The sequence below is a fragment of the Lepisma saccharinum genome, chromosome 7 (assembly GCF_977018435.1).
Source record: "Lepisma saccharinum chromosome 7, izLepSacc3.1, whole genome shotgun sequence".
NCBI lineage: Eukaryota > Metazoa > Arthropoda > Insecta > Zygentoma > Lepismatidae > Lepisma > Lepisma saccharinum.
The window spans coordinates 69,437,241-69,462,845 of NC_139235.1; the positions used below are offsets into that span (position 1 = coordinate 69,437,241).

General features: G+C 36.5%; 1 protein-coding gene across 2 annotated transcripts in view; it reads right to left on the reverse strand.

Annotated features, from left to right (window-relative positions):
• RpS2 (ribosomal protein S2) overlaps positions 1–20,881 on the reverse strand; it is a 35,725-nt gene extending 14,844 nt beyond the window's left edge. Inside the window, exons 1-4 of one of the 2 annotated variants that reach the window (XM_083125401.1) lie at positions 20,780–20,881; positions 15,541–15,754; positions 12,530–12,647; positions 10,704–10,867 (exon numbers count right to left, since the gene is read on the reverse strand). In XM_083125401.1, the coding sequence (XP_082981527.1) occupies positions 10,704–10,867; positions 12,530–12,647; positions 15,541–15,753 (495 nt within the window). In that variant the 5' untranslated portion in view covers position 15,754; positions 20,780–20,881. Of the gene's footprint in view, positions 1–10,703; positions 10,868–12,529; positions 12,648–15,540; positions 15,755–20,731; positions 20,750–20,779 lie in introns of those variants that run through there. The other variant, XM_083125402.1, reaches the window with a different exon arrangement.
• Between the last annotated feature and the right edge of the window lie 4,724 nt (positions 20,882–25,605).

Consider the following 25,605-nt stretch of genomic DNA (forward strand, 5'->3'; position numbering starts at 1 on the left):
GTAGCCATTTTACACTGAAATCAGTAACAATGAAAATAACAAAAAAGAACAAAAATAAAAATAGCAAAATAAGACAAAATATTAATATAAATAAGTCAAGATAGCACAATTAAATATTATTTAGCAACATATCTTCTGATGGTTGACCGAAAGGCATATTCTGTGGAAAATACATCAGCACTTGATGGGAGGTCGTTATATTGAGTGGGAAGTCTGTGGAAGAGCGATCTTTTTTGAATTTCCAGTCTTGGCTTTTTTGTGTAAAATAGATTTGTGTTGCGTGTTGAGCGCATAGGCACTCGAAAGTGGAATTCCTGGAGGAGTGTGTTGCAACGGATTTTGCCATTGACAATTTTGTAAAGATACCTAAAATCGTTCAGTAAACGGCGCTGATAGGGAGTCTGTAGGTTTAGAAAGGCCAGGAGATGTGGTGTTGGAAAGTTGCGTAATGAGGGAACCCTGTAACGAACTATAGCCAGGAAAAAGTTAAGAACAGAATCAATTCTGGAGAGCTGAGTGGAACATGCCATGGACCAGACGGGAGAGCAGTATTCTATTATTGGGGAGATGAATGATTTATAGTACAAGCACACGGCCACATACGTCAGCTGTTACGAAGAACACGTTGGCGACATTTGGGTGGGCAGTGTTGGAACACCCACCGTATAGCCCTGATCTATTGCCATGTGACTTCCGTAACTTTGGTCCTTTGAAAAAGTCATTTCAACTCTGACAATGTTTGCTACTGGTTCCAGTCTCATCCAAAGGAGTTCTACGAGAAGGGGATTTACCGCTTGGTTAAACAGTGGGACATGTGCTTGCTTACATAACTTTGGGGATTACATTTGAAACAAACCTTGTTGATTTCATTTTGTGGCATCATTTCCGCCAAAGATTTAATTTCAGCCTAATTCTGTTGAGAGGACTACTGTCAAATATCACACATTAAAGTATTTGTGATGTTAGTGAACTCCTCCCATTTCTCTAGCACAGGCTCCTCCATGGATAATATCAAAATTATGTGTGGCATAGATTGTGCCGTCAATTTACAAATATTAACAACATAGAATTAGTTTTATTAGGGCTTGTTAGAAACAGTATTTGTTTTTTGTTTCTTTTTTGTGTTTGTGTATGATTCTGTATGCTTGGGTTTCTTCATGGTTCTGTGTAGTTTAAAAGAGCCAATAAGATTTGAACTTTAAGCCCTCTTTAAACTTTAAATGCGGTTGCAAAAATAACTAAGAAAAGAAAATAATTATTCTTGTTTTTCTTGTATGTGCGCATTGCTTGCATTGTAGAATTATTTTCCTGTAGTTTACGGTTATTACAAGCATAACAGTTTTTCTTTGTGACGTTTCAGGAGAACACACGCTCCTTTCATCAGACATTTATTTTCATTTTGACTTAAGATACAGTTATAAAAATGGTTAGCAATTTTTTAAACAAAAAGAATCCGTTATATAATGCATGTTGTCAATGTTACATTGTTGTAATATAGCAACTTAACTGTGAAAAGAAGCAGTAATCCCAAATATCGGATTGTTTTTGTTTAAAAAATTACTAACCATTGTTATAACTGTATCTTTAGTCAAAATGAAAATAAATGTCTGATGAAAGGAGCGTGTGTTCTCCTGAAACATCACAAAGAAAAACTGTTTTCTTATGCTTGTAATAACCGTAAACTACAGGAAAATAATTATTCTTGTGCTTGTACTTCCAACTATTCTCTGTAAGGATGGGACAGATTAATCAGTACTCTATCGGTATTGGCCGATATAAGCATATCAGTGTATCGGTAAAATTAGCAAAAATTTACCGATGTATCTACAAATATATTATAATTTAGTGCAATACTGTGCTCTTTTGTTATAATTTTTATGGATATTAACTAAAGTCCATTTTTTTCCACTACGAAGTGGATGTAAACAAAATCACACATGTTTTAGACAAAGCTAGGATAGCCCTATTGGTGGATTCTGGCAGTAGACCCTCCACAGACCTTTTGAACCCTGATAAGATAGTCCATTCAATGCAGTCTCAAAACTAGAGTTATACAGCATTGTATTCTGTTCAAAGCATTTACTAGCCTTATCCTTGCTTATGAATTCATAACCGTTTTTAGTAAAGATCCTACAGTGACATTCACTCATTGAAATTAACGAAATACCAGTTACTTGTCCGTCACTGTGTTTTGCAGTGTTACAAATTTGCAATATTAAGTAGAGTCTATAGTCTTGAAACACCAGACTAGACAGAATTAGAAAACATGACTTCGACTGACAGTGACTGACTGACCAATCTCTAGATTACACACACGTTGATGTATATACTACAAAGATGCACATACATACTTTCAACTTCATGCGTTTTATCTAGAACGGTAAAATCAACGCAGAAACCTTTGTGAAAGCCGAAGTGCTTGGCGCAAATACAACCTGTGATGCTTAAAATCGTACGGAATGTTACTTTAGCATTTATTAAATGATCCACCTACGCTTCCTTTCCATTACTTCCCGCATAAATTTCAGAGACCTTTATAGAAACATTGTTACCATTCGGTACTATTACAAAGCTGTTTTCATATCTAATTGCTATACAGCTAACTTCACAACAAAGTTTTATTAATGTTCCAACACGGGCGTACGTAATAAAATTTTCACATTTATTGTATCTAATTAAAAAGGAAAAAAATAACATAGTTGGAGACACTACTTCTAGGGGTCAAGAATCCTTCAAAACATTGTTACCCTCAAGCTTTCCTAGACCCCGGCAAAACCTGTCATATTATATTGCCATCCGTTGCCTTCAGGTGGTTCTCAAGATTTTGCGTAGTGTTTATATTAGCTATAAGTAGGGGCATGCATATTTCATTTTTGACGAAAAAACGAAATTTGAAAAAACACACTGTAGTGTTAATTTTTATGTTTTTGAAAGGTGTGAGATTCATTTTGTGACCATATTTTGTCACGAAATAATGCGAAATGAACTGCAAAAAGCGAAATTAACTCAAACACGAAATTCAGGGTTTATTCACCGACACGACACCTTCTGAGGTCTGAATTATCCTGAGAGTTATGCAATTCCCGGAAAATTGATTAATTCTGCTGTTAATATTGGAGAAGCAAAAATGGACTCCTTTACACCGGAATAATCTTAATACTCTGATAACTACATAAATGTGCTACTAGAAGTGAAATGTTAATTCTGTGGAATAAATGTAGTTTTTAAATCAAATTTAGGATTATATTCACAATTTTAAAACTAATGTGTCTTTTTATATACCACTTTTCATCCATTTTTTCACCGCTATAACACCGATATTTTATATTATTTACCACTTTTGAACCCGAAATTGACTCAGTTTTTGTACCGAAATTTTGCTTTTTTATTTACCAAAAATATGTGAGACTAGCTATAAGTATCGTTGAATGTTGATGTGGCTTCAACAGAAAGTGTTACAAAGCATGTACGTTTGAAACCTTTAACAACTGGTGATAACAAAATTGCTGTGAAGCCAGCGTGTTGTGTTGAATCGTTAACTTCTGAATGCACAGGTGTCTTGAAAACAAGCATTTATGCGACCTGCAAGGAAATTCAACCGAATGGTATGGTAGTTACTCCGAAACAAAAAACAGCCGAACAAAAACAAGGAATGGCACATTTTAGTAGATTTTGAACTTGCTGCCATCAACAGGAAAGTGGATGTTTTTTCTTCCTGGATATGAGTGTCTACGCTGGTTAAATTATTGCATGGTTTATTTTACTTCGCATTTCTGCCACACTTGGCTAATCGCAAAGATGAGGATGAGTGACGATATTGTGAAATTGATGAAGGAATACTCACAAAGAACCCCCATGCCAGGATTCAAACTAGCGCCCAGTAATAACCACACCACTACAACGGCCAGCTGTGTGAAGAAGGTGGGCACCGCGTGCAATAATACAAATTTCGGTAACTTATTGGCCACACCTACTTCGTTTTAAAGCTGGAAACGGTACAGTGCTGAGCCTATACCACTTTGAACCAATACAGACACTTTAAAATTGCAATAATTAAAATTTGATCAAAATATTGATCAATATCGGTGTGTAAATTTTCTTCTCTAATTATATGTATCAATTTACACAGAAATTTACTTTAGAATACTCAAGAATTTTATCACAGTATTAAAATAGATATTATGTAATCACAAAATATAGTTTTCCGTGCAAAATTTATAAAAAGTTTGAATTTTACATAATTTCTAGGATAATTGGACTCTGCGAAAGTGTCATGCTGCATTGATGCGAACTCCCTGAATGACCAAAATGCCGGAAAAGTATCGGCTTGTATCGGTAGATGAATTCCAACCGATACATCGGATTAGTAGAATATTGGTTGTTGTTAAATTTTATATCTATACTTTATCAGTATCCGCCAAAGATTTCATATCACCCTAATTCTGTTGAGAGGATTACTGTCAAATATCACACATTAAAGTATTTATGATGTTAGCGAAATCCTCCCATTTCTCTAGCACAAGCTCCTCCACAGATTATATCAAAATCATCTGTGGCATAGATTGTGCTGTCAATTTGTAAATATTATCAACAGAGTATTAATTTTTATTAGTCTTGAGTTGATACTGTTGCAGAAGCTCATGGATACAGAAAAGGTGTATAAAAATCATGATTTTCATTCAAAAAAAATAATATTTGTTGATCTTTTTTTTATTTAAATAAGATTTGTTTAAAACGCTTAAAATTGACTACACAAACATAGACATATGTTTCTTTATAGAAAGGCTTTTTCTAGGATACAGCCCTGTAAAATATTTGAACACTGATTAAAGGAAATAAAAAATTATATGTGAATATACATTTACCTGTTTCTGATACTGTGTATGAGAGTGTTAATGAAACTATAATAATTTCATTAACTTTTACATAAAATTGTAACTTACAATATTTTTATAGTCTTTGTAGGTGAATTTTTGGCACTCTTTTAAATGCTAGTTTGCAAAATATTAGTTACAGTAGTTAGATAAGTTTAAGTATGTTTACAGGTTACATTTCCTTTCGTATGAGCTTCACCCCATCAGTACATTATATTTTGTTCTTTCTTTTCCATTCATAGTGTCTAATAAACACCATTAAATGATTACGAGAGTAATGTACTTTCACCGAAAGTGATTCTGATATTTACAAAATCTTCATGTACATTATTCTATAAATTATTTATTTAAATCGATCCACCTTGAATACAGGCAATTGAAAATTCCAAGAATTTTTAAAGTAGTTCAGAAAATGTATAAATTCAGTATATATGTTTACATCACAGCAATCTTCCAAGTGTCTTGCTTTCAAATAATTTCACAAGAGATAAACCTCCAATCATGACACAGATTTCTACAACAATTTCTTGCAAATATAATTAGAAAATAATTATTCCTGTGCTTGTTTTTTAACTATTCTGTGGAGTGGACTACTGTCAAACATCACACATTAAAGTAGTTGTGGCGTTAGGGAAACAGTCCCATTTCTCTAGCACAAAGCTCTCCCACAGATGATATCAAAATCTGCATCTGCACAGGACAAAGTTTTTGTTAGGGCTAAGACGATACAACTCGTAACAGATATTGATACCATTCTCCATATTGTTACTTATTCCCACGGACCTTGAAAATTGTAGCAATTCTAAGTATTTCACAATATTTAAACAATTTAATATATACAGTGGAACCCTGATTTTACGTTTTTCAGAAACCTGTAAATTAAAAATGTAAAATACGGAAGCAAAAGGAACGAGGTGAAAGTCAAATGTAAGAAATGATTGTACAAAATAGACTTTCTAGAGTGAGTCACGTATAAAAACAAATTTATCGACAGGAAAAAATAATATCTATGTCCAAGGGTAAAAGCCAAAACATGTATCGGATTAACCACCCTCTCCTGGGTCGGCCCCTTCTTAGTTGCCGTCTGTTACGTTCAATGAAGGTTTACTGTTAAATATAGACATCTGAATGGGCAAGCCATCCATTTACTCTGTGTTAATTGCTCATGGTTGATAAGTTTCTCAAGTTTGTGTATGAGTAATCATTGTTAGACACTGGAGAGAGTGCTTTATCAATGGGTACTGTAATCGAAGTGTTCTGGATTCAATTCACAGTGGAGCTAATTGTACAATAGTTTGAATTCCACTTTATACTTACTGTATGTCAATTCCCAATTAGCAGAGGCATGCATATATTGCTTTTTTGACGAAAACACGAAATGTGAAATAAAACATTCTAATGTTCATTTTTTATGTTTCTGAAAGGTGTGAGGTGCATTTTCCTTCCTTGTTTTGTCACGAAATAATGCAAAATGAACTGCAAAATAGACTCAAACATGAAATTTAGAGTTTATTTACACACACTTCTGAAGTTTGAATTATCCTGAGAGTTATGCAATCCATAGAAAATGGATTAATTCTGCTATAAATATTTGAGAGGCAAAAATTTGACCCCTTTATACAGGAATAAACTCAATACTCTGGTAACTACATAAATGTGCTATTAGAAGGGATATGTTTATTTTGTAATAAGTGAAGTTTTTAAATCAAATTTAGGATCATATTCACAATTTTAAAACCAAAATGTCATCTTACATAGCACTTTTGATCTCATTTTTCACCACTATAACACCTAAAGTTTATTCTATTTACTGCTTTTGAACCCGAAATTGACTGTTTTTGTACCAAAATTATGCTTTTGTATTTACCAAAAATATGTGCCTCTAGCAATTAGCCTATCATAATAAAGCACAATCTATATCAAACTTTTGCATATTTTAATGTCAAAACTGGGATTATTATTATTATTTAACTCTTTTACATTAATCAATGAATAATTGTTCAATTTAGGCATCTGGGGGGATAATAATCACCTGTCCGCTCATGGTTCCTCTCTACATAATGAGATTTTCTTTCTTTTTTCAATTCAGTTTCTCTACTCTTTTCTACATTGAACCATGTAATTTTCCTCCAGCACTTGAATGGTTCTGGACAAAAGCAGAGATTATATTAATTTAACATTGCTGTGACGTCAAGATAATCTCAATAGTTTCATGACTACAAAGTCTACTAAACTACTGCAAATATCTAGAAAAAAGCAACCACATAAACATCACCTGAATGCTGTAGAAGGAATTCTAAGCATATGTATTTTTTTCAGATTTTGGAATATCATGGCTGTTTTTCGAAAGGATACAAACATTCTAAAACAGGTGGTTTTGTGTCATCCAGCCGAGCTTTAAACATAGTAAAATTTAAACCACCAAATTCTGATTTTAAGACAAGATATTTGGTTTTGTACCAAAAAATTACTTCAACAGAATTACCACAACACCCCAATAAAGAAACTCACCATAACTTAACCAAATATATTTCTGTACATTGCTTCTATTTTGCATACTTTGTCACTTTTGGCTAATTACAACAATGAGGATGAAAGATTTTTAAATTAAATGGATGGACTCTCACAAAAAAGCAAGCATAACTCGAATTTACAGCCTTAACCCATTAACGCCCACCATCCTCATAGGAGGACACTTACGTCAAAAATTTCTTGACAAATTTCTATGCTATTTTTTCCATAAATTTCTACCTTCTAATGTAAATTGTACTCTTAGTATAATGTACATATTTATTTTTCCTCTATTTCTAAATATTATTATATTTTATAAAACAAACTGAATGTGGCAACCCATCAATTTGCAAACTATTACATAATATTTCTTTACTCTGTCATGTAAATTCTGTTAATTGAAAAACTAACGGAATGAACCGAGAATAGCCTAAAATTTGCCTTAACTACATTTTCTAAAATGTGCAAAATATTTCTATATGATGTTAAAAATAAGTGTCCTCAAATGAGGACGCTGGGCGGAAAGGGTATAAAAATACACAAAAAAATTCCCTTCCATCCTCGTGTAGCATGACTTGTTTACTTCCATTGTTATCGTTCTTTTCTGTCTTTGTATTATTTTGCGGCACTACAAAGACACTACTTCAATTGTCATAAAGAATTGAAGTGGAAATAACAATGACTTTGTGTAATACACTGTTGCAATACTTGAGTTTGTTTCCTTGTGAAGTCATATTGTGCCAACATGTCGTGCAAGAAGATTCGTGCTCTAACGCTCGAGGAAATAGCAGATATATTAGAGAATCCTGGGTTTCAAAAAACTGTTTGTGATGAATATTGTGATAATATTGATGTAGTTTTGTGTCCACCTGACGTAGACAGTTTAACTGATGAGAAAGAAGGCCCAGATGAATGCTTCGTTGAAGTTGAAGTAAATGATGTTCCAGGATCATTAGAAATTCAATGTGTCATCAACTTCGAGGGATGAATATACAGAAGAGATTAGTAACCTTGCAGGAAATTCACAATCAACATCGCAGAATGTAGAAGAAACTCAATCTTCGGCTGTTGCTACGTTGAATCGCAAGAAGGCAGCTCAGGGTGAAAGAGGAAAGTTTGTGAAGAAAGCGGTAGTATTTATTTTGACAACTTCTTTGTAAGCTGTGATTTACTTCTGCATCTGAGAAATCTAGGGTACCGAGTAACAGGAACAGTTAGGGATAATAGATGTGGTGACTGTCCTCTAACACCAAGTAAAGAACACACTAAAGAAATAAGAGGAACTTTCGATTACAGATTGATACGTGTGGTGAACTTTTATTCGTGCGATGGAATGACAACAAATGTGTGACCATAGCCATTAACTGTGGCACAAGTGAACCTATTAGTGCTGCTTCAAGGTGGAACAGAGCCACAAGACAGAGAATCGGTATAACACAACGGAAGGTTCTGAAATCATACAACGCACACATGGGTGAAGTAGACCATCATGATTGGCTGGTGGGAAAGTACACAATAAGTATAAGAGGAAAGAAATGGTACTGGTGCCCTTTTACTAGACTGCTTGATGTGGGTTTAGTCAATGCCTGGATTTTTATATAAGACAGTTCATGGAAGAGAATCTACGGACATTTTGGAATTCAGACGAGCTGTAACGGTACCTTACCTAAAGTTGGGATATTCCTAGAGGCATGCAAATTTCGTTTTTGACGAAAACACAAAATATGAAATAACATGCTGTAATGTTCATTTTTAATGTTTCTGAAAGGTGTGAGGTGCATTTTTCTACCCTGTATTTTGTCACGAAATAATGCGAAATGAACTGCAAAATGTGAAATATACTCTTAAACACATGAAATTTACCATTTATATACTGACGTGACAATTTCTGAAGTATCCTGCGAGTTATGCAATTCACAGAAAATTAATTAATTCTGCTGTAAATATTTGAGAAGCAAAAATGGACCCCTTTACACAGGAATAGACTTAATACTCTGGTAACTACATAAATGTGATATTAGAAGGGATAAGTTAATTTTGTGTAATTAGGGCAGTTTTTAATCAAATTTAGGGTTATATTCATAATTTTAAAATGTGCCATTTTATATAGCACTTTTTATGTGATTATTCACTGCTATAACACCAACATTTTATTTTATTTACCACTTTTGAACCTGAAATTGACTCTGTTTTTGTGCCAAAAATTTTGATTTTTCATTTACCAAAAATATGTGGCTCTAGATATTCCTAAAGAGCACAATTTCATCCACCGTACGTGCTGTGATTCCAGACATAAGGCTAGATGGAATGCAACATTTAATCGCTCCTCGCAGCTAGCAAAGAAGATGTGTGAAGCAGGGTTGTATTGCGAAACCAAGTACATATTGTAAGAAGTGCAACATTATTCTGTGCATCAAGTGTTTGCTACCGTACCATTCAAAATAAACTTATAGTCTGAGGAAAAAGGAAGATAATACCTTAAAGATGTGAAACAAAATTTATGTAAACACTGCAATGTCTTTGCAAAATTCAATTAAAATAATTATTTACTTATAACTCATATTTTTAGAAAAATCTGCTAAATGACAATTTTATCTCTCATCTGCCCAGCATCCTCATTTGAGGACGGCACATTATGAGAAAACTGTGAATGCAAAAAATATTTTTTCATTGTAATATGTGTAATATGTTTATGTAAGTGTTTTTCAAGTGAATAAAACAATAAAATAGAAAAAATGAAAGAAAAAAATCATTTGGGTGTTAATGGGTTAAGTAATCACATATTACATTTGGTTAAAGTAGATAGCACATGAAAATATTGCAAGTTGAACATGAACAAAACCAGCAGACTGTATATGTTTTGCAATACATAAGAGTACTGAATTAAAAAAAAAAACTTCTGCAATTTTTAAATAATAAATAAATAATAATCCGTCGCGCAACAGCCCATGAAGGGCCTAGGCATACCTACCGACTGCCGGTCTCCCTCCCACGCTTTCCTTCGTCACCTCTAAGCGTGGAGATCTTCAACCAGTATTGGAATAGTCGAGGGGTCAGCCCGATGTATCCCCAGCCGTTATAGTAGGTCTTCTCGACCGGATTACGCTCACTCGTTCGGAGCTCCCCAATTTCCTCACGATGGTGGGTTGCCACCGGCCCTATACATAGGCCGAATAAATTCCGACCAGAGCCGGATTTGAACCTACGCCGTCCCGCAGCGAACAATCTCAAGACAAGTGAACGCCTTAACCTGCTCGGCTACATTTCTCTAATACGACTGTTGACGAAAATGAGAAAAAGATATGCAATGAATCTCACCTTGCATGGGACTGTGTGAGGCTTTCCTATTTTGTTACCCCAATATCCTCTGCGAACAGGGACAATGGACAACTTGGCCAGGATAATGGCTCCTCTAATTGCAGTTGCTACTTCTTTGGAACACTTCACGCCCAATCCTATGTGACCATTGGAGTCTCCAATTGCTGCAATCATAGTTTGAAGTTGCAATCAAAACAACTATGATAAATGTGACAAATACTAGCTTCAACTACAGACACATACACACATTAGGGATGCCCAAATCCACATAATTTTCTATCTGGATTTCAAATATCCAGATATTTGTATTATCCAAATTATCTGGAGCATACCAATGTCCAGATATTTAAATGTGTGCATTATCCAGACAGTTTTATAGTTATCCATATTATGGGCTATCCACACATTATTTTAGCCATAGTCTTCGTACTGTATGGATTTTCTACAAATTCTTCATCAAATTTGTTCTATACAATTTCCAAATTATCCATTGCATCCAAAATATACATCAGATAATTTCAAATCGAGATATCCATTATCCAGACATTGTGACCATCCCTAACACACATAAACAGACCTATTTAAAAATCTGCAGTGATATACAATTGAGTGCAAAGAAATAGACCCACCTCACACTTTTGACATAAAAGGTTTACTTGTTATTACTTTTTCTTCCAACCGTTTGGAGGCGCTAGTGAACTCTGCATTCGCCTATCCAAATGGAACAACATACTTCATAGTTCTTTTATTGTTTTATTTGCTTATTTCCTTTTCTTCTGAAAAACATTTTATGTCAAAAGTGTGGGGTGGGTCCATTTCTTTGCATGCAAGTGTAGTAGAGTCATCCATATACATTAATGTATTGCATAGTTATTTATGCTGTTGCCGGTACTTCTTTAGGAAGGCCACTTCGGTGCAAGAATTAATTACTCTTAATCCAATCTTGTCCTAATCAATAAATTAAATGTTTAAAATATCACATTTCAAAATTTGTAGCTTTATCTTAAAGGTATTTTCTGTTACGGCAGTAATAGTAATGCTGGCAAGGGAAGTGGGGATCGGGGAACCGACCAATCCAGCATGATAAGAAACGCTGCAGCCAGTCAAAAGAGGTTCACGTAGTACTTCTTCTCGCGACCGCTGTTGTCTGGTTGGTCTGCAGCATAATCCCCACTTCCCTTGTCAGAACTAGGCCCAGCTGCAATTAGAGTACAAAAACCTATACTTAGATTCAAGGATTTTTACACTGCATTAGAAGGAAAAAAAAAAGCTGGATCGTGAATTATTCTGTTTCGTCTACCTCTGACTATTATATCTGCCCATCCCATCAAAATTATCTGGCATCACTCCCGGAGACCAAAAATACCTAAATCTCTGAATCTTATGTTTACATGCTTTAAGTAGTAGTATCGGTAGAAGTGGACAGGTCAGTTATCAATGTTGTTAGGCAAGTAGCATCATGAATTGTACATTCTTCCAATAACACACTGACCGAACGCACATGATTCAAGGATCATATCAGGCTATGGATATATATATATATATATATATATATATATATATATATATATATATATATATATATATATATATATATATATATAAATTACTAGGTCAGAAACTAAGTGCGAAATGATTTAATTCACTCAGTATTGGAGTATCTTCCCAATTTAAATCGGAATCCGAATCACTATGTGGATCCACCAGGTAGTGAACCTAGGACCCTTTGATTACAATGCAACGACCTTACCACTATGCCATCAAGGAGGCCCAATTTGATTAATAGGACCCTCTGTATCATTCAGAAGGTTGATGTACTGACTCACCTACAAATGCTTTAAACCTTGTCCTTTGACCAGCTCGAGTCTGTTTCTGAACTGGCATAATCTTCAGGACCTCATCCTTCAGAGCAGATCCAATGAAGAAATCAATGATTTCAAACTCCTGGAAAGAAAAAATATAGTACATTGAAGATACTTATCAAGCACATCAATGAGTGGTACCCATGACCCTCTAATACCCCTTTGTGAAAGTGAAATATTTTGCATGTATTATAGAATTATATTGTTTATGAACATTTCAGTTGTTTTTAATTTGTAGAGATGTGTTATTGTGAAATAAAGTGCATCTATTGCATTAGTGTGTTACTTTACCGTGAAGCAAGAACAGCCTGAAGGCTTCGCGCAAGTGAATATAGCACCCAAAACAACATTCCACAACAGCAGCTACAATTTTACATTGTTAAGTTAGATGATACCAATTTCTGACGTGTTCTTTCACCATTTTAGTGTGCATACAAATTGTTTTTACTAATAAAATGTGGCACAAGTACTCATAGTGGCAGTTTTTTACTTATGAATGCCATATCTTGGGATCATATCTCCATTATATGTATCTTCCGTATGCTGGAACCAATTTTATATTACGTAAGATATCGAAATCTGTCTATTAAAACAAAATTCTTGAGGGGGTACAGTGGGTCAATATCCCTGAATGATTAAAATGAACTAATATAGAACACAGCATTCCCAGCAATGAATAAAAATAGGATACTTTGGAGAAATGCTACTATGCAGACTTTATTTGTACTAATAAAATGATGAATGGATAAGACAGCACAATAATGCAAACTGAATAATTATTTCAAAATATAAAGTGTAGATTAACTTAATATTGGGTTGGTGCGAATGAAATGTCCGCTTTGACGTCTGGTGGGAAACTCACCTCAACAACACAACACAGGGATTGACTGAGGTTACAGGTCTAACGTCATAAACTCTGTATACGTCCAGCAAACAGGCTGGATCACCCAGACAGTCAGGAGGCAGTGTGTTGCTGAACAGGGTCATCTGAAAGTGCACCATGGAGAACACACAATTGCGAGTGATTTGTCTTTACGAATTCAAACTGGGACATTCTGCTCAGCAAGCCGCCAAAAACACTAACAGTGCATTTGGGCCAGGAATGGTAAATGAACGCACCATTCGCCGCTGGTTTGTCAAATTTCGTTCCGGTGACACAGCATTGCAAAATGAACCCAGTGGCCATCGACCAACATCATGTTTGGATGAGCTCCTCAGGAACCCCGTGGAAGCGGACCCTCGGAAAAGTGTTCATGCCATTGCAGACGAGTTAGGCATACACCATACCACTGTCGTTTGGCGGCTCCGTGCGATCAGTAAAGTGAAAAAGTTGACTCATGGGTACCACATGATTTGACACCGGTCAACAAGACTCACCGTCTGGAGGTGTGCAGTTCTCTGAGTGAAAGGAATAACTGGGATGGTTTGCTGCATCGGATTGTCACTTCAGATGAAAAATGAATTTGCTATGACAATCATAAATGATCAGGACTATGGTTGGATCGTGATCAAAGTCCAGGGCAGTTTCAGAAACCACGTCTCCACCCACGGAAGGTGTTGTTGCTGGTATGGTGGTCTATGGTGGGTGTGATCCATCATGTCGTTCTCAGGCAAGGTGAAACCATCAATGCAAATTGTTACAGTGCTGAATTCCATGAAATGCACCACAAACTTCTCCACAAGCATCCAGCAATGGTCCACAGACATGGTGTCCTCATGTTGCACGACAATGCTTGCCCACATGTCCCGCAAAGGACGGTGCAGGCTCTCCATGAGTTGCAATATGAAACCCTTCCTCATCCAGCATATTCTCCCAACCTCTCTTCCAATGACTACCATCACTTCCGGCATCTCGATCACTTCCTGACGGGGAGACCTTCGCTGATGATCGGGCGGTGAAACATGCCGTTGAGGAGATCTTTGCGTCGCAGACTCCAGACTTCTTTCGCCATGGAATCCAATTGTTGGCTGAGCTATGACAAAAGTGTGTGGCTGCAGACGGCGACTATTTTGATTGACCAGGTATTGTAGTTTTGATTTTTTTGGCCTTTGGCAATGACACACCTGGGCCGGACATTTTATTCGCACCAACCCAATAGATCCATCCATTTAGTTCGCCCTCTCTTCGGACACAAGTGCGAAGTGTCAAAAAGTGTAACAAACCAGACAGGGCTAGAATCCCATTCACCAACTTAGCACACCGTAAGAACAACTTACATGCTGGACAAAGCAGCCATATAAATACAAAACTAGGCATTCATGGGAAGGTCAAAACACACTGTTCCCATCGAAGTGTGGCATGTACAAGTACTCCTATTTCAGAACTTGTCCCTGAAGAATTGAACTTTGTGAAATACAGGGTTACAAACCAAGGGTTTTTTTTTTTTATTATTATTATTAAGATCTTGGTATGTGGCAAGCCAAGCATATTTTAATGGCATGCCCAGGACAACTGTTCCAAGCTTTTAAGGTCACAATAAAAAAAATAACCTACACCACATGCTAACATTTACTGCTGATCAATATTGGCAACAACCAAGTAGATTCTCTGTTTCTCAATTGCAGCATCTTGAGAGAAGCAAATATAAGTAAAAGGGGAAATCACTTGTGTTTGGCACTGTCTTGAAGATTCAGGGGAAAATTGTGACTTTTCCTCTACTTCAGCTTCCCTTATGATAAACTTTTGATTGCAATTCTTAGTAAAAAAAAAAAACACTTGATGTCAGTGGCCTTCTGTGTAACCCTCATATGCTGAACTTTTTACAATATGTAATTTTAAACTGAGTACTACTTAAATCACATTTAATATTTGGGAAACTAATAATAATATAATTTCTGTACACAACGTATCTCAATTTGTTCTGTATAGATCAGGCTACAAGATCACTCATACAGGACATGTATATTCTAATAATTAAATGTTAACAACTACATTTCTTCGCCAAAAAAACAAACAAAACAAAAAATAATGTTACCTTGATTGGTAAAGAGAATAGATAGATCTCCTCAAGAGTTCGGATTTTCCCATCTCTCACAAGTCGGCCTAGTTTAGTAACTGGGATCCATTCCTTCTCAGCCTCCTTCCCCCTCCCTCGTCCACGTCCACGGCCTCTGCCTCGTGCACGTCCTCTACCCCTTGTGCCGAAGCCTCCCCTGAAACCACCTCGACCTCCTCCAGAATCTGCCATTCTGAAAATAACATGAAAAATCATTGAGAATATCACTATCATTTGTTGCCAAAGAACATGGATGTACATGAGGATCAAACGAAACAGAAATTTCTTGTATCTGATTAGTTACATCCATCTTGGGTTAGAAAAATCTAAAAAATCTGCCTGTAACCATTAATACATATGAATTTCCTTCCCTACTAACAAAATTTGTTGCTGTAATTTAATTTACAATCTAAGTGATACACAGGAGTAGACAAACATAGGGCACCCAGTCATCAGGTGGCTGCATTTTCCAATTCAGTTTATTTATTTTTTACTTTTTATAATTAAGAGTTCAGTTACAGAAATTTCCATTACTTTTTCTTTGTTCTTAAATAATAAGCACAGTATATTTTTTTTCTCCATGTGTGTGGGTTTTCTGTAACACGTGTACCATTACACCAGAATCATGAACATTCCATTATAAGTTTTTGAACTATGGAACACAAATTTTAAAATATTCAGCAATATCGTAATTGGCTATATATTAGAGTACAGTATAGTTGTTCACGCTGTTACTGGTAGAACCTTCTTTAGGAACACAACACCGGTGCAATAGTTAATTACTTTTAATCCAATCTTGTATTATTTAATAAATTAAAAGTTTTAAGGTCACATTTCAAAATATGGATTTCTTTGCCCATATTCGCAAAAAAATTAAGCTGTCTTCTGGGGGAAAAAAACTGGTTATGTCTGAATTATTTTTAGTTTTGTCTACCAGTCGCTAGCATTTGTTGCCCATGAACATGGGTGTGTATATATAAAGCGAATGAGTCTAACTTATATTTGATTAGTTAATCTTTCTAACACATAACAATCTATCTGCAACCTACCAAACGTCAGTTTCCTTCACTACTCATAAAATTTGTTTTTTTTTATGTCCTTACGACACAACAAAACATGAATATAATAACACTTGTTTTATGAAGAATACGAGCCTAGAACCATGTATTGTACTAGCCACTCCACCAGAGCACCAAGAAAAAATCCATTTACAAAACACAGGTCAATTTTAATTAATGTTGATTTATCATTTCTGCTTAACATCCGCTCACCCATCCATAGCCTCGAAAACAAGGGGAAAAAAATAAGGTAAACAATGCAAAAAATAATAGGGTAAACAATGCATTTTCTCTCCTTATTTAGTGTTGGAAATTATTTTACCTGTTCCTAAGAATTAAAATCATTTTTTCACAGTTCTTTACTCCTTATTGGAGATGTACATAACAAACACTTACACTAGTATGAAATATGTCCTCCTTTGGCTACTATTAGCTGCTTGATGAAGTTTGGCATTGATTCAACCAAATTTGAACACATAACTTTGATATCACTGTCATGAAACCACACGTGAATCACACTGGTAATGACCATTTGTTTCGTTGAACAGTCCATTTTTGCAACACGTTTCTTCACAATACCCCATAAGTTTTCAATGGGGTTAATATCTGGTGAATTCCCTGGCCAATCTAGAATCGTTAAATTGTTGTCAGAAGCAAATTTCCGTACAGACCTTGATGTGTGGCAAGGAGCAAGCTCATGCTGGAAAATTTATTGCCGTCGTTAGTAGATTTTGATTGTGTGTGAGAATTCTGCGCCTCAATATCTCAATGTATTTTGAGGAATTCATCATTCCATTCACTGGTACAAGACCTCCAGGTCCACTGCAAGTAAAGAATCCACAAAACATTTGCTTGGGGGTGGGGTGTTTGACTGTCTGAATGCAATGTTCAGGTCGTAAAGATTCACCTGGACTTCGTCGCACAACAGAAGCTTTGTAGCCATGCACTTCAAAGTGAGACTTATCTGAGAATATTACCTTTCTCCAATCAGCTACTGTCTATTTCTGGTATTTCCTAGCCCATTTTGGGTGTTCTGTCTTAATTTTAGCGGTCAACAATTGCTTTTTAACCGGTTTCCTGGATTTTTTTCCAACTTCAAGCAAGCGACGTCGAACAGTTGATGCATCAATACTGATCCCAGTAGAAAGCAAATCATGTTGCAGGTCCATATTTGTTTTGTATGGGTGAATTATACTGTTTCTTAGCAGTAACGTGTCAGTTCTAGGTGTTGTTTTACATTTTCTACCATACTTTCCTTTTCGTTTTGGAGAAAAACTACCAGTTGCCCTGTAGTTTCTAATAATTTTTGACACCGCTGATTTCACAACACCAGCCACTTCACCGATTTGTCGCACAGTCATGGATGTGTTCTCACTCAATGTAATAATTCTAGAACGTTTTCTGGGTGTTATACCCATACTGAAAACACGTAGGAACACTGAGCATAACAAATGCGTGTTTACTACAGCCAAGCACTCACAGAAGTCTGTTGGTTAACAATTGGCATTGCACCACAATGACAGTAATGAAACAACAAAAATGCTTCAAACCTTGCAATTGTTGTAAACATTATCAAGTACGCATCAAAAAGTTAGCTGATACTACTAGTATAAGTGTATGTTACATATTTATTCGATTATCTCACATAAAGAGTAAAAAACTGTAAAAAAAAGTTTTTTCTCTCTTTGTCCACATTAATTTGCACAGCACTGTATATATGTTTCTGTTAAATTTCAATAGCTATTTGTAATTTCACAGCAGCTTTCCTATATTCCATTGGTAAGTTTCTGGCAATGCTCAAACTTCATGATGTGAATTGTAAATCGCAACTTAAAATTACTGTTTTAAAGTTTACACCTGTACGAGTTATAACAATTATAATTTATTTACAATACAAATATATTGGATATTTATCCATACTCGTTTACATGTTTTCAAAGATAAATATTATTTTCAACTAGAATTTAGCAGTGTCTTAAGACTTCTTTCTTTTTGACTCGTCTACATTATCTTCTTTTTGACTCGTCTACATTATCTAAAGGTTTCAGCAACAAATTTTAAATGTCTATGTAAGTATAAGTCTGCTCATTTTGGTGATATAGTGTTTGAAAACATAAAACCTCCGCCTTGCAAGGCTTCGGGTGCTCAACAACTGTTTCCAATGGAGTTGTTCAGGAAGTTTGTGGCCTTTTTTTTGGCAAAATGAATTGGAAAGGGAATATGTTACACTAAAACATCGAAGATCTTAGGAATTAATATAACAATGCAAACAGTGATTGCTTGCATTATATCTTAACTACTGTTTACTTTTCTACAATACAGAAGCTAAACGAAAATAAAATACTTGGGAATAGCCAAAAAAAAAAAAAAAAAAAAAAAATGCCTCTGCCACTACCCACACATCTCCAACATTTAACAGTTGCTGCCATCTAGTGACAGTTCTTTCAGAAGGGGCATGTGCTCCGATTTCCAGTTTTCCCCTCTTGGTTTCTCTCGGCTTCTTCCGTAGAGCTAGAACACAGGAAGAATACAGCAGAGGGAGTTCGTAGCATCAAATGTGCACCGGGTTCTCGCTGCCTAATCCAGTGAGATTTTCTTGTCAACAATCGGAGGAAATTGGTAAATCTGAAGCATTGTGAAGACTTCATGAATGAAAGCTGCTTTGTAAAATAATTATCCTGAAATGTAGTGTTTCATAAAGCAGAAAAGATAACAAATTGAAGTTTTTCTGTTTTCAGTTGGAGATTAGTGAGCTCCGTGAACACCCTTCAAGCAACAGGGTATGGGATATTCAATCAGCTACTTCTTGTGTAATCTTGACCCTTCACTGCCAAAATGTACGGCATTCTTCCACGTATTGTCATTAATTTTTTTAAGTACCAAGTGTTTGCATCATCGTGAAGGATAAAACTGCACACAAGCAAAAGAGACGTAATATTTAACATTGTTGAATTTTTGAAACATAATCGGGGGGAGGGCCTATACATACATATGGAGAACACAAATAGGAATACTGGTATAGAGAAACCAAGGGGGAAAACTGAAAATCTGAGCACGTACACCTTCTGAAAGGACTGTCAACAGATGGCAGTATACTGTACTTTCAACATTTGATTCTCTGGAGTAATCAAATTTCGGGGACTATGTCTTCAGCTTTGATGCTTAAGTTGTCAGCATGAATTGCCGTGTCATTTCACACCTACAATGTAAGCATAAGGTAACGGTTCCAGTGTGTTACAGGATTTTTAGGCACTTTTAGCCATATGGAGTAGTAGGAAGTGCTTTAGAATACTGGAAACGATTGTGGGAATAAATTCGAAGCTTGGAGAAACTAAGTAGTACAGTTAAAAGTGTTACTAAGTACTGGTTACCGAAGAAATTATGATTTTAAATGTAGCTTGCATGAGCTGCCCTTCTTGGGTTTCCGGTTGGACACAAGTTTTTGAGGGCTAGACTTGAAGAGGATTTTCTTATCAGTTAGTAAATTTTAAAAATATATTTATTAGTAACAGGATTATCCAGTCAGTAGTGTGTCCAACTGCCAGGCAGGTTACAAAGTCCTACTTCCATGGTAGAAGTTTTCCCGTCAATGTCCCTCCATAATCGGTTTTGGGGCTTTACCAGACCAGGTGGCAGAGAATGGTGTTCACCATATCACATCGCATTGCAGAAATCGTAACCACTATGTGCCTCATGGTGAAATACTTTTCAAGATAATAAAGTTGTACATTAAACATCTCAAAACAGAAAAATTGACATGGATTACCACTGTAGATCGGCTTAACTAGCGTTATCAAGCATGTGAGATGTAGACTTTCAACTTACGGATAATGAAATATTACTTTAAAATTCGGGGCTTGATTTCGGTGTTGCACCAAAACCACAAGTTTCAATATAATACTTCATGAATTCGCTCCGATTATAACTTCTTCCTATTATTAAAGTTATTTAGATAAACACTACGTTCTGAACAGACATATGCATCGAGTTTTGCCGTGCATTTATAAGTTACAAGAACGAGAAAATACATAATTCTTCTCAACAATGTATCTAAACAACAAATACTTTGATTTTTAGCTCAAATATGATAGTAAAGTACAATTTTCACTTACGATTATTCTCGATACTAACAAATACTAAAATAATTTATTACAACTTACGCGTGGGACAATTTCCTACGTTCTTGAAAGAGGGCAGCACATGAAGTCAATGTTGCCAAACATCTCAGTCAAAACGTGCTGTATTTGTAATACAGTTTCATGCAAGGATACCATGCAAGTTGACTGCTTTGCTTTATGTAAAATTTAAATAAAACCAACATCACAAATCAACCGCTTCATTATAATCAGTACAGCTTCATTTCTTTGAAAAGTGCGTAGGTTGTAAGAAAAAAATTCTTAAGAAATGCAATTGTGGTGTAGCAAAAAAAAATATTGGAGTCTCCAGAAACACACAACATTGTAGTTGTGTTGAGTTTCTACATTTGTGTTTTGTGTTTCATGCTTCCGTAGGTTTCATGGCTGCTCCTGGACGCAGGATTACAGCGCTGTAGCAGGGTTGAAAGGTATCATCTTAACAATTGACAATCATCTCGCGTTTTTCACAGTGTACTCCAAACTTGGAAAGAAGGTTACGGAAAGGAAGAGCTAGAGCGCCTGTAAAACATACTAAGGCTCTGTCCGAAAGGTACAAAGTACATACTTGACGTACAGCGCCGTACTCGAAGTATGGTCTTAACGGAAGTGACGTCACTTAGTACAGTTCGAAAGCATCAAGTTCACGAGGAATCGAGACCACAGGGGAGATTAGAGCATTTACAAATGCTATGTGATTTCTGTGGTGAGAAACAAGTGTTTAAAACGTGGAAAACCAACGTGTCCTCGGTTATATCTACTGATCGTATTTGGCACTGCAGTCGAAGTGCAGTTCGAAAGATCTTCACTTCCAGTCCACGACTTCAAGACCGCACTGCGTGCGAGACCATTCTCGCAGTATGCTCGCTTCAAGTACAGTCTTGCACCTTTCTTACACGGCTTGTGAAGTTTTAGCAATTACTTACACAAAAATGTTTTAAGATTAAGTCCCTAAACCGAAATGCTCTCATAGGTTAGGTTCTGTTAGCATTAAAATAATATCCCAAAATGCTTTTCACAATAAAGAAAAGGGGGGTTCTAAATTACTTGTACATTCATTTCCACTAGTCATAAACTTGCACTTTTCTCGTCTTCATCTGTTCTTAACATTTGTAACATTCTCTTAGCAGATGAATTACGTGATAGGAGCAAATTTGACGGTTATTCTTACTGCTGTCATGCGCGTGGCAGCAGACTCGGCCTTTATTTTACGTGCCTCCTCTCCGTCATCTTGCAACTAGCAAGCGACTATCTTGACAGCAGGTGCTGTAGTAACACCTGCAACACTTCAACCATATGCTTCAACATAAAGGTAGCAATATCATATATCGCTTTGCTCCAATATTGAGCATTTCTGGAGGCGTCCATATATTTCCCATCATTCCGTAGCCGTCCGTACTCAAAGTGATCTGCTCAAATTTGAAGAATGGCGGATACCAAATATGTGCATACCAAGAAGTTACAAGTGTCATAAGAACTATTATGTTTTTATTGCAGAATGAAGTATTGTCATCATCATTCAATCAACATTTCGATGGATACAATATAAGACAGTCAGTCCTAAATTAAATAAGATAATTACTACTTCTAGAGAATATCTAACAAATAACCGAGGTAAGTAAGTAGAGTGCAACACACATATCTTTGCCGTTGCGCAGATATCAATTCTCGTTTCGTCTCCCTCTGTCTTAGCATCACGTGTTCTACGCTGCTCGCCAACCTTTGCCATATTGTCATTCCATTCCTGGACACACTCGCGCAAACACCATTGAAAACAATTGAATAGCGCTCCAGCTCGCGGTTCACACCGTTCGGCAGGGACGGTAATGTGGCAATATAGCATGGCGTAGTGGTTGCTTCTTTTATGCAGTGCATGTCCATTGGCTAGCTAGTGACTAGTGTTGCCAAATATAGATATGAAGCATTATTTCTGTTAAGGAAGGAGAAAGGCAAACTGACGTTGAGTTTTGTTGGATTGTAAACACCATATTTTTATTTTAAGTATTTGACTGGTTTGACATTGTGTGCGTGTTTTGCGTGTGTGAAAGTGCAGGTGTTTGGTTAGTGAACGTTAAATTTCATAATGCCTCCAGTACTATTGTTCATATTTCATCACTTTAGAATTGCTCAAAAGAAATAAATTAAGCCTATGTGGATGCATGAGCATTTCAAACCTCGTCTCCGGCACCAGCACGTGTTCTTGTAGGAATTGTATGATAGAAGCTGTTATTTTTTCTTCTTAATGCCATGCATGTTGGTTTTGTGTGTGTGTGTGTGTGTGTGTGTGTGTGTGTTAATATTGGCATGTTTTGATGGGTGACAAGTTCATAACAAAAGAAAAAGCCGCGCGGCTTATCGTCTGGTGCCAATATTAACATAGGCGTGTGCAAGGGGGGTGGAATTAGTCTTTCTTGCATTATATCTTCCAGACGGCCAGAAGCACCTGCAGAGGGCAATTGTCCCCTCGACTTCAAATATTATGCAGATAAAAATACATTTTGTAAAATGTTCTTGCTTGCTTCGCTCGCAATACTTCCTTTTCTTACAGACTAGCCAAGTTCAGGGTCGGATTAAGGTGGGTTCTATTGATGCTGCAGCATTAGGCCCATTCCTGAAATAGGCCCAGATGAAAACAGACGAGAATTTTCCGAAAGCTGAACAGTTTTCTCTTGCTATATTAACTTGAAAATAAATCTTAGAATGAAATTTGGAGCCCCAATTTCGGACACCTAGACACAGCGTTACTTATTAAACAGTTACTATTATTCTTTAATAATAATCCAATAGCGCAACAGCCCAATATCGGGCCAAGGCTTACCTACCGACTGCTGGCCTCCCTCCCACGCGAGCCACCAAGGGGGCGTGGAGATCTGCAGCCAGACTAGGGGGGCGGGTGGTCAGCCCGACCGACCCCCAGCCGTTGTAGGACTTCGCGACCGGATTACGCTCACTCACTCGGAGCTCCCCAATTTTCTCACGATGGTGGGTTGCCACCGGCCCTATACTACTATTATTCTTTGCTCTGACGTAACTATAACGTCGTTGTGTTTATTGTTCACCGAAGATTTCAAGCATCAGGACCAATTTCGTCTTAATCCGGCCCTGCTCAAGTTTAGAGCTGTCGGTCGCTAGGAGGCGGCGGGAGTTGCCCTGGGCGCCGAACAATCTGAATGAGAAAAATTCTAAAAGAGAATGCCATGGTGTCCCATGAATTCTTTTGCGCCCTATTAAATCAATACTGTTTTCAATTTGAAAAAAATTGGATCGAAAATTTTTCTTGCTCGTTTGGCTCGCAATTTGGTTTCTGTAATGCAATGTAAATTACCAGAGAAAAAAGTAAGGACAACTATAAGTACTTCAGGCAGTTGCTGCTATAACACTGGTTTGGAGGAAAAGGAGCGTGCACATTTCACAGACAATTTATATCATTTTTTCTGTTGGTTTGTTATGGGGAGGATGAATTAATTATGTAATGTATTTAAATAGTATATATACACATATTTGTGCGCACACACACAAATACCCATCAATGCAATAAAACTAAAACAGTAAAAAAATAAGGTTTTTCTTTCCTGACTGAACTTTCAGCTTTTGCCCCCGACCCCCTAATCAGAGGGTCTGCGCACACCTATGGCATATGTACTTCTTATTCTTGTTGCGGAAGCCGGCATCGTTTGTAAATGTACAACAAAGGCAGCCGACTGTCGGCCATCACAGAGAGGCAATAATACTGCTTAAGGAGGAGTGTTTGTGGTCCAATTGTCGCTGTCTAACACGTTCGCAAGTTACACTGTTCTACAAATTTTCACTTTTCTCTGTTACAGAAAGGAAAGTAACTCTTTTTTACTGAAATTGACCTCCTGAACAAGAATACGAATTTAATTTTCTAAGATTGGCTCTTAATTTGAGTTACGGCATAATTCATTTTACCCATAAGCAATGCGTTGACTCTTATTTTCAAGATAGCATACTTCATGTTACATAATAATTAATCATAATCAATGTTCTCGGGAGGCAGGATACACAATAAAATATTTCTCATATTTGAAGCTTTTCACTTAATTAAAACTATACTCGAAGACAAAAATGATAATCGGGGGTAATTTTGAAGGGGGTTTGCGTTTACACCTTTATTATTTTCGAGTTCTTAACTTATTTTCATTTGAAAATTTTCATTTTCTTAAAACTTCACGATTGGCTGTAGCCCCATCAGCTCCCCCTGCGTACACCAGTGATACGTATATATTAAAGAACACAGGACGTATCTAAAAAATCGTAACTTGTGAGAATAGCCTGAAAGTTAGTAAATTTTTTTTGGTCATCTTAGATTTTAAAAGCTTGAAAATAAAATCATAAACTATATGTATAAACACAGATGCTATTCACCGGATGTTTACGAGCTGTGACGTTATCAAGGGGGTGGGTCCTTTGGGCCAGTATTTCTAGGAAGGGAGAAAAAGGTGACAAAATGAGGACTGAGAAGTATACGTAATCTCCCCTTTCGAAAATCCTGGGCACGCCACTGAGTACGAGTACTCACTGCTAGCTGCAGGTTCGTTCAACTTCAGCAGATGTTCTAGCAAAATAGCACGGGGGAAAGCGAGTGATGCCAATTACAACGTAGGAGGAAAATCTTGCTGCCACATAATCAGTGCGTCGGCAGGAAAATTGTTTGGGTGGTTTATGTAATTTTTTTATGTTCTCGGCTTTAGTTGTTATGGTTGCTAAGTTGCAATTGTCCTGTGGTTGAAATTCAATTCTTGCCCTCCCCCTCTCCAAAGAAGAAATCTGCGGGCATCCTTGGGAGGTTTCCTGTGTTCCTTTTCGGACACTCGCACCCTCTGGAGTTCTCA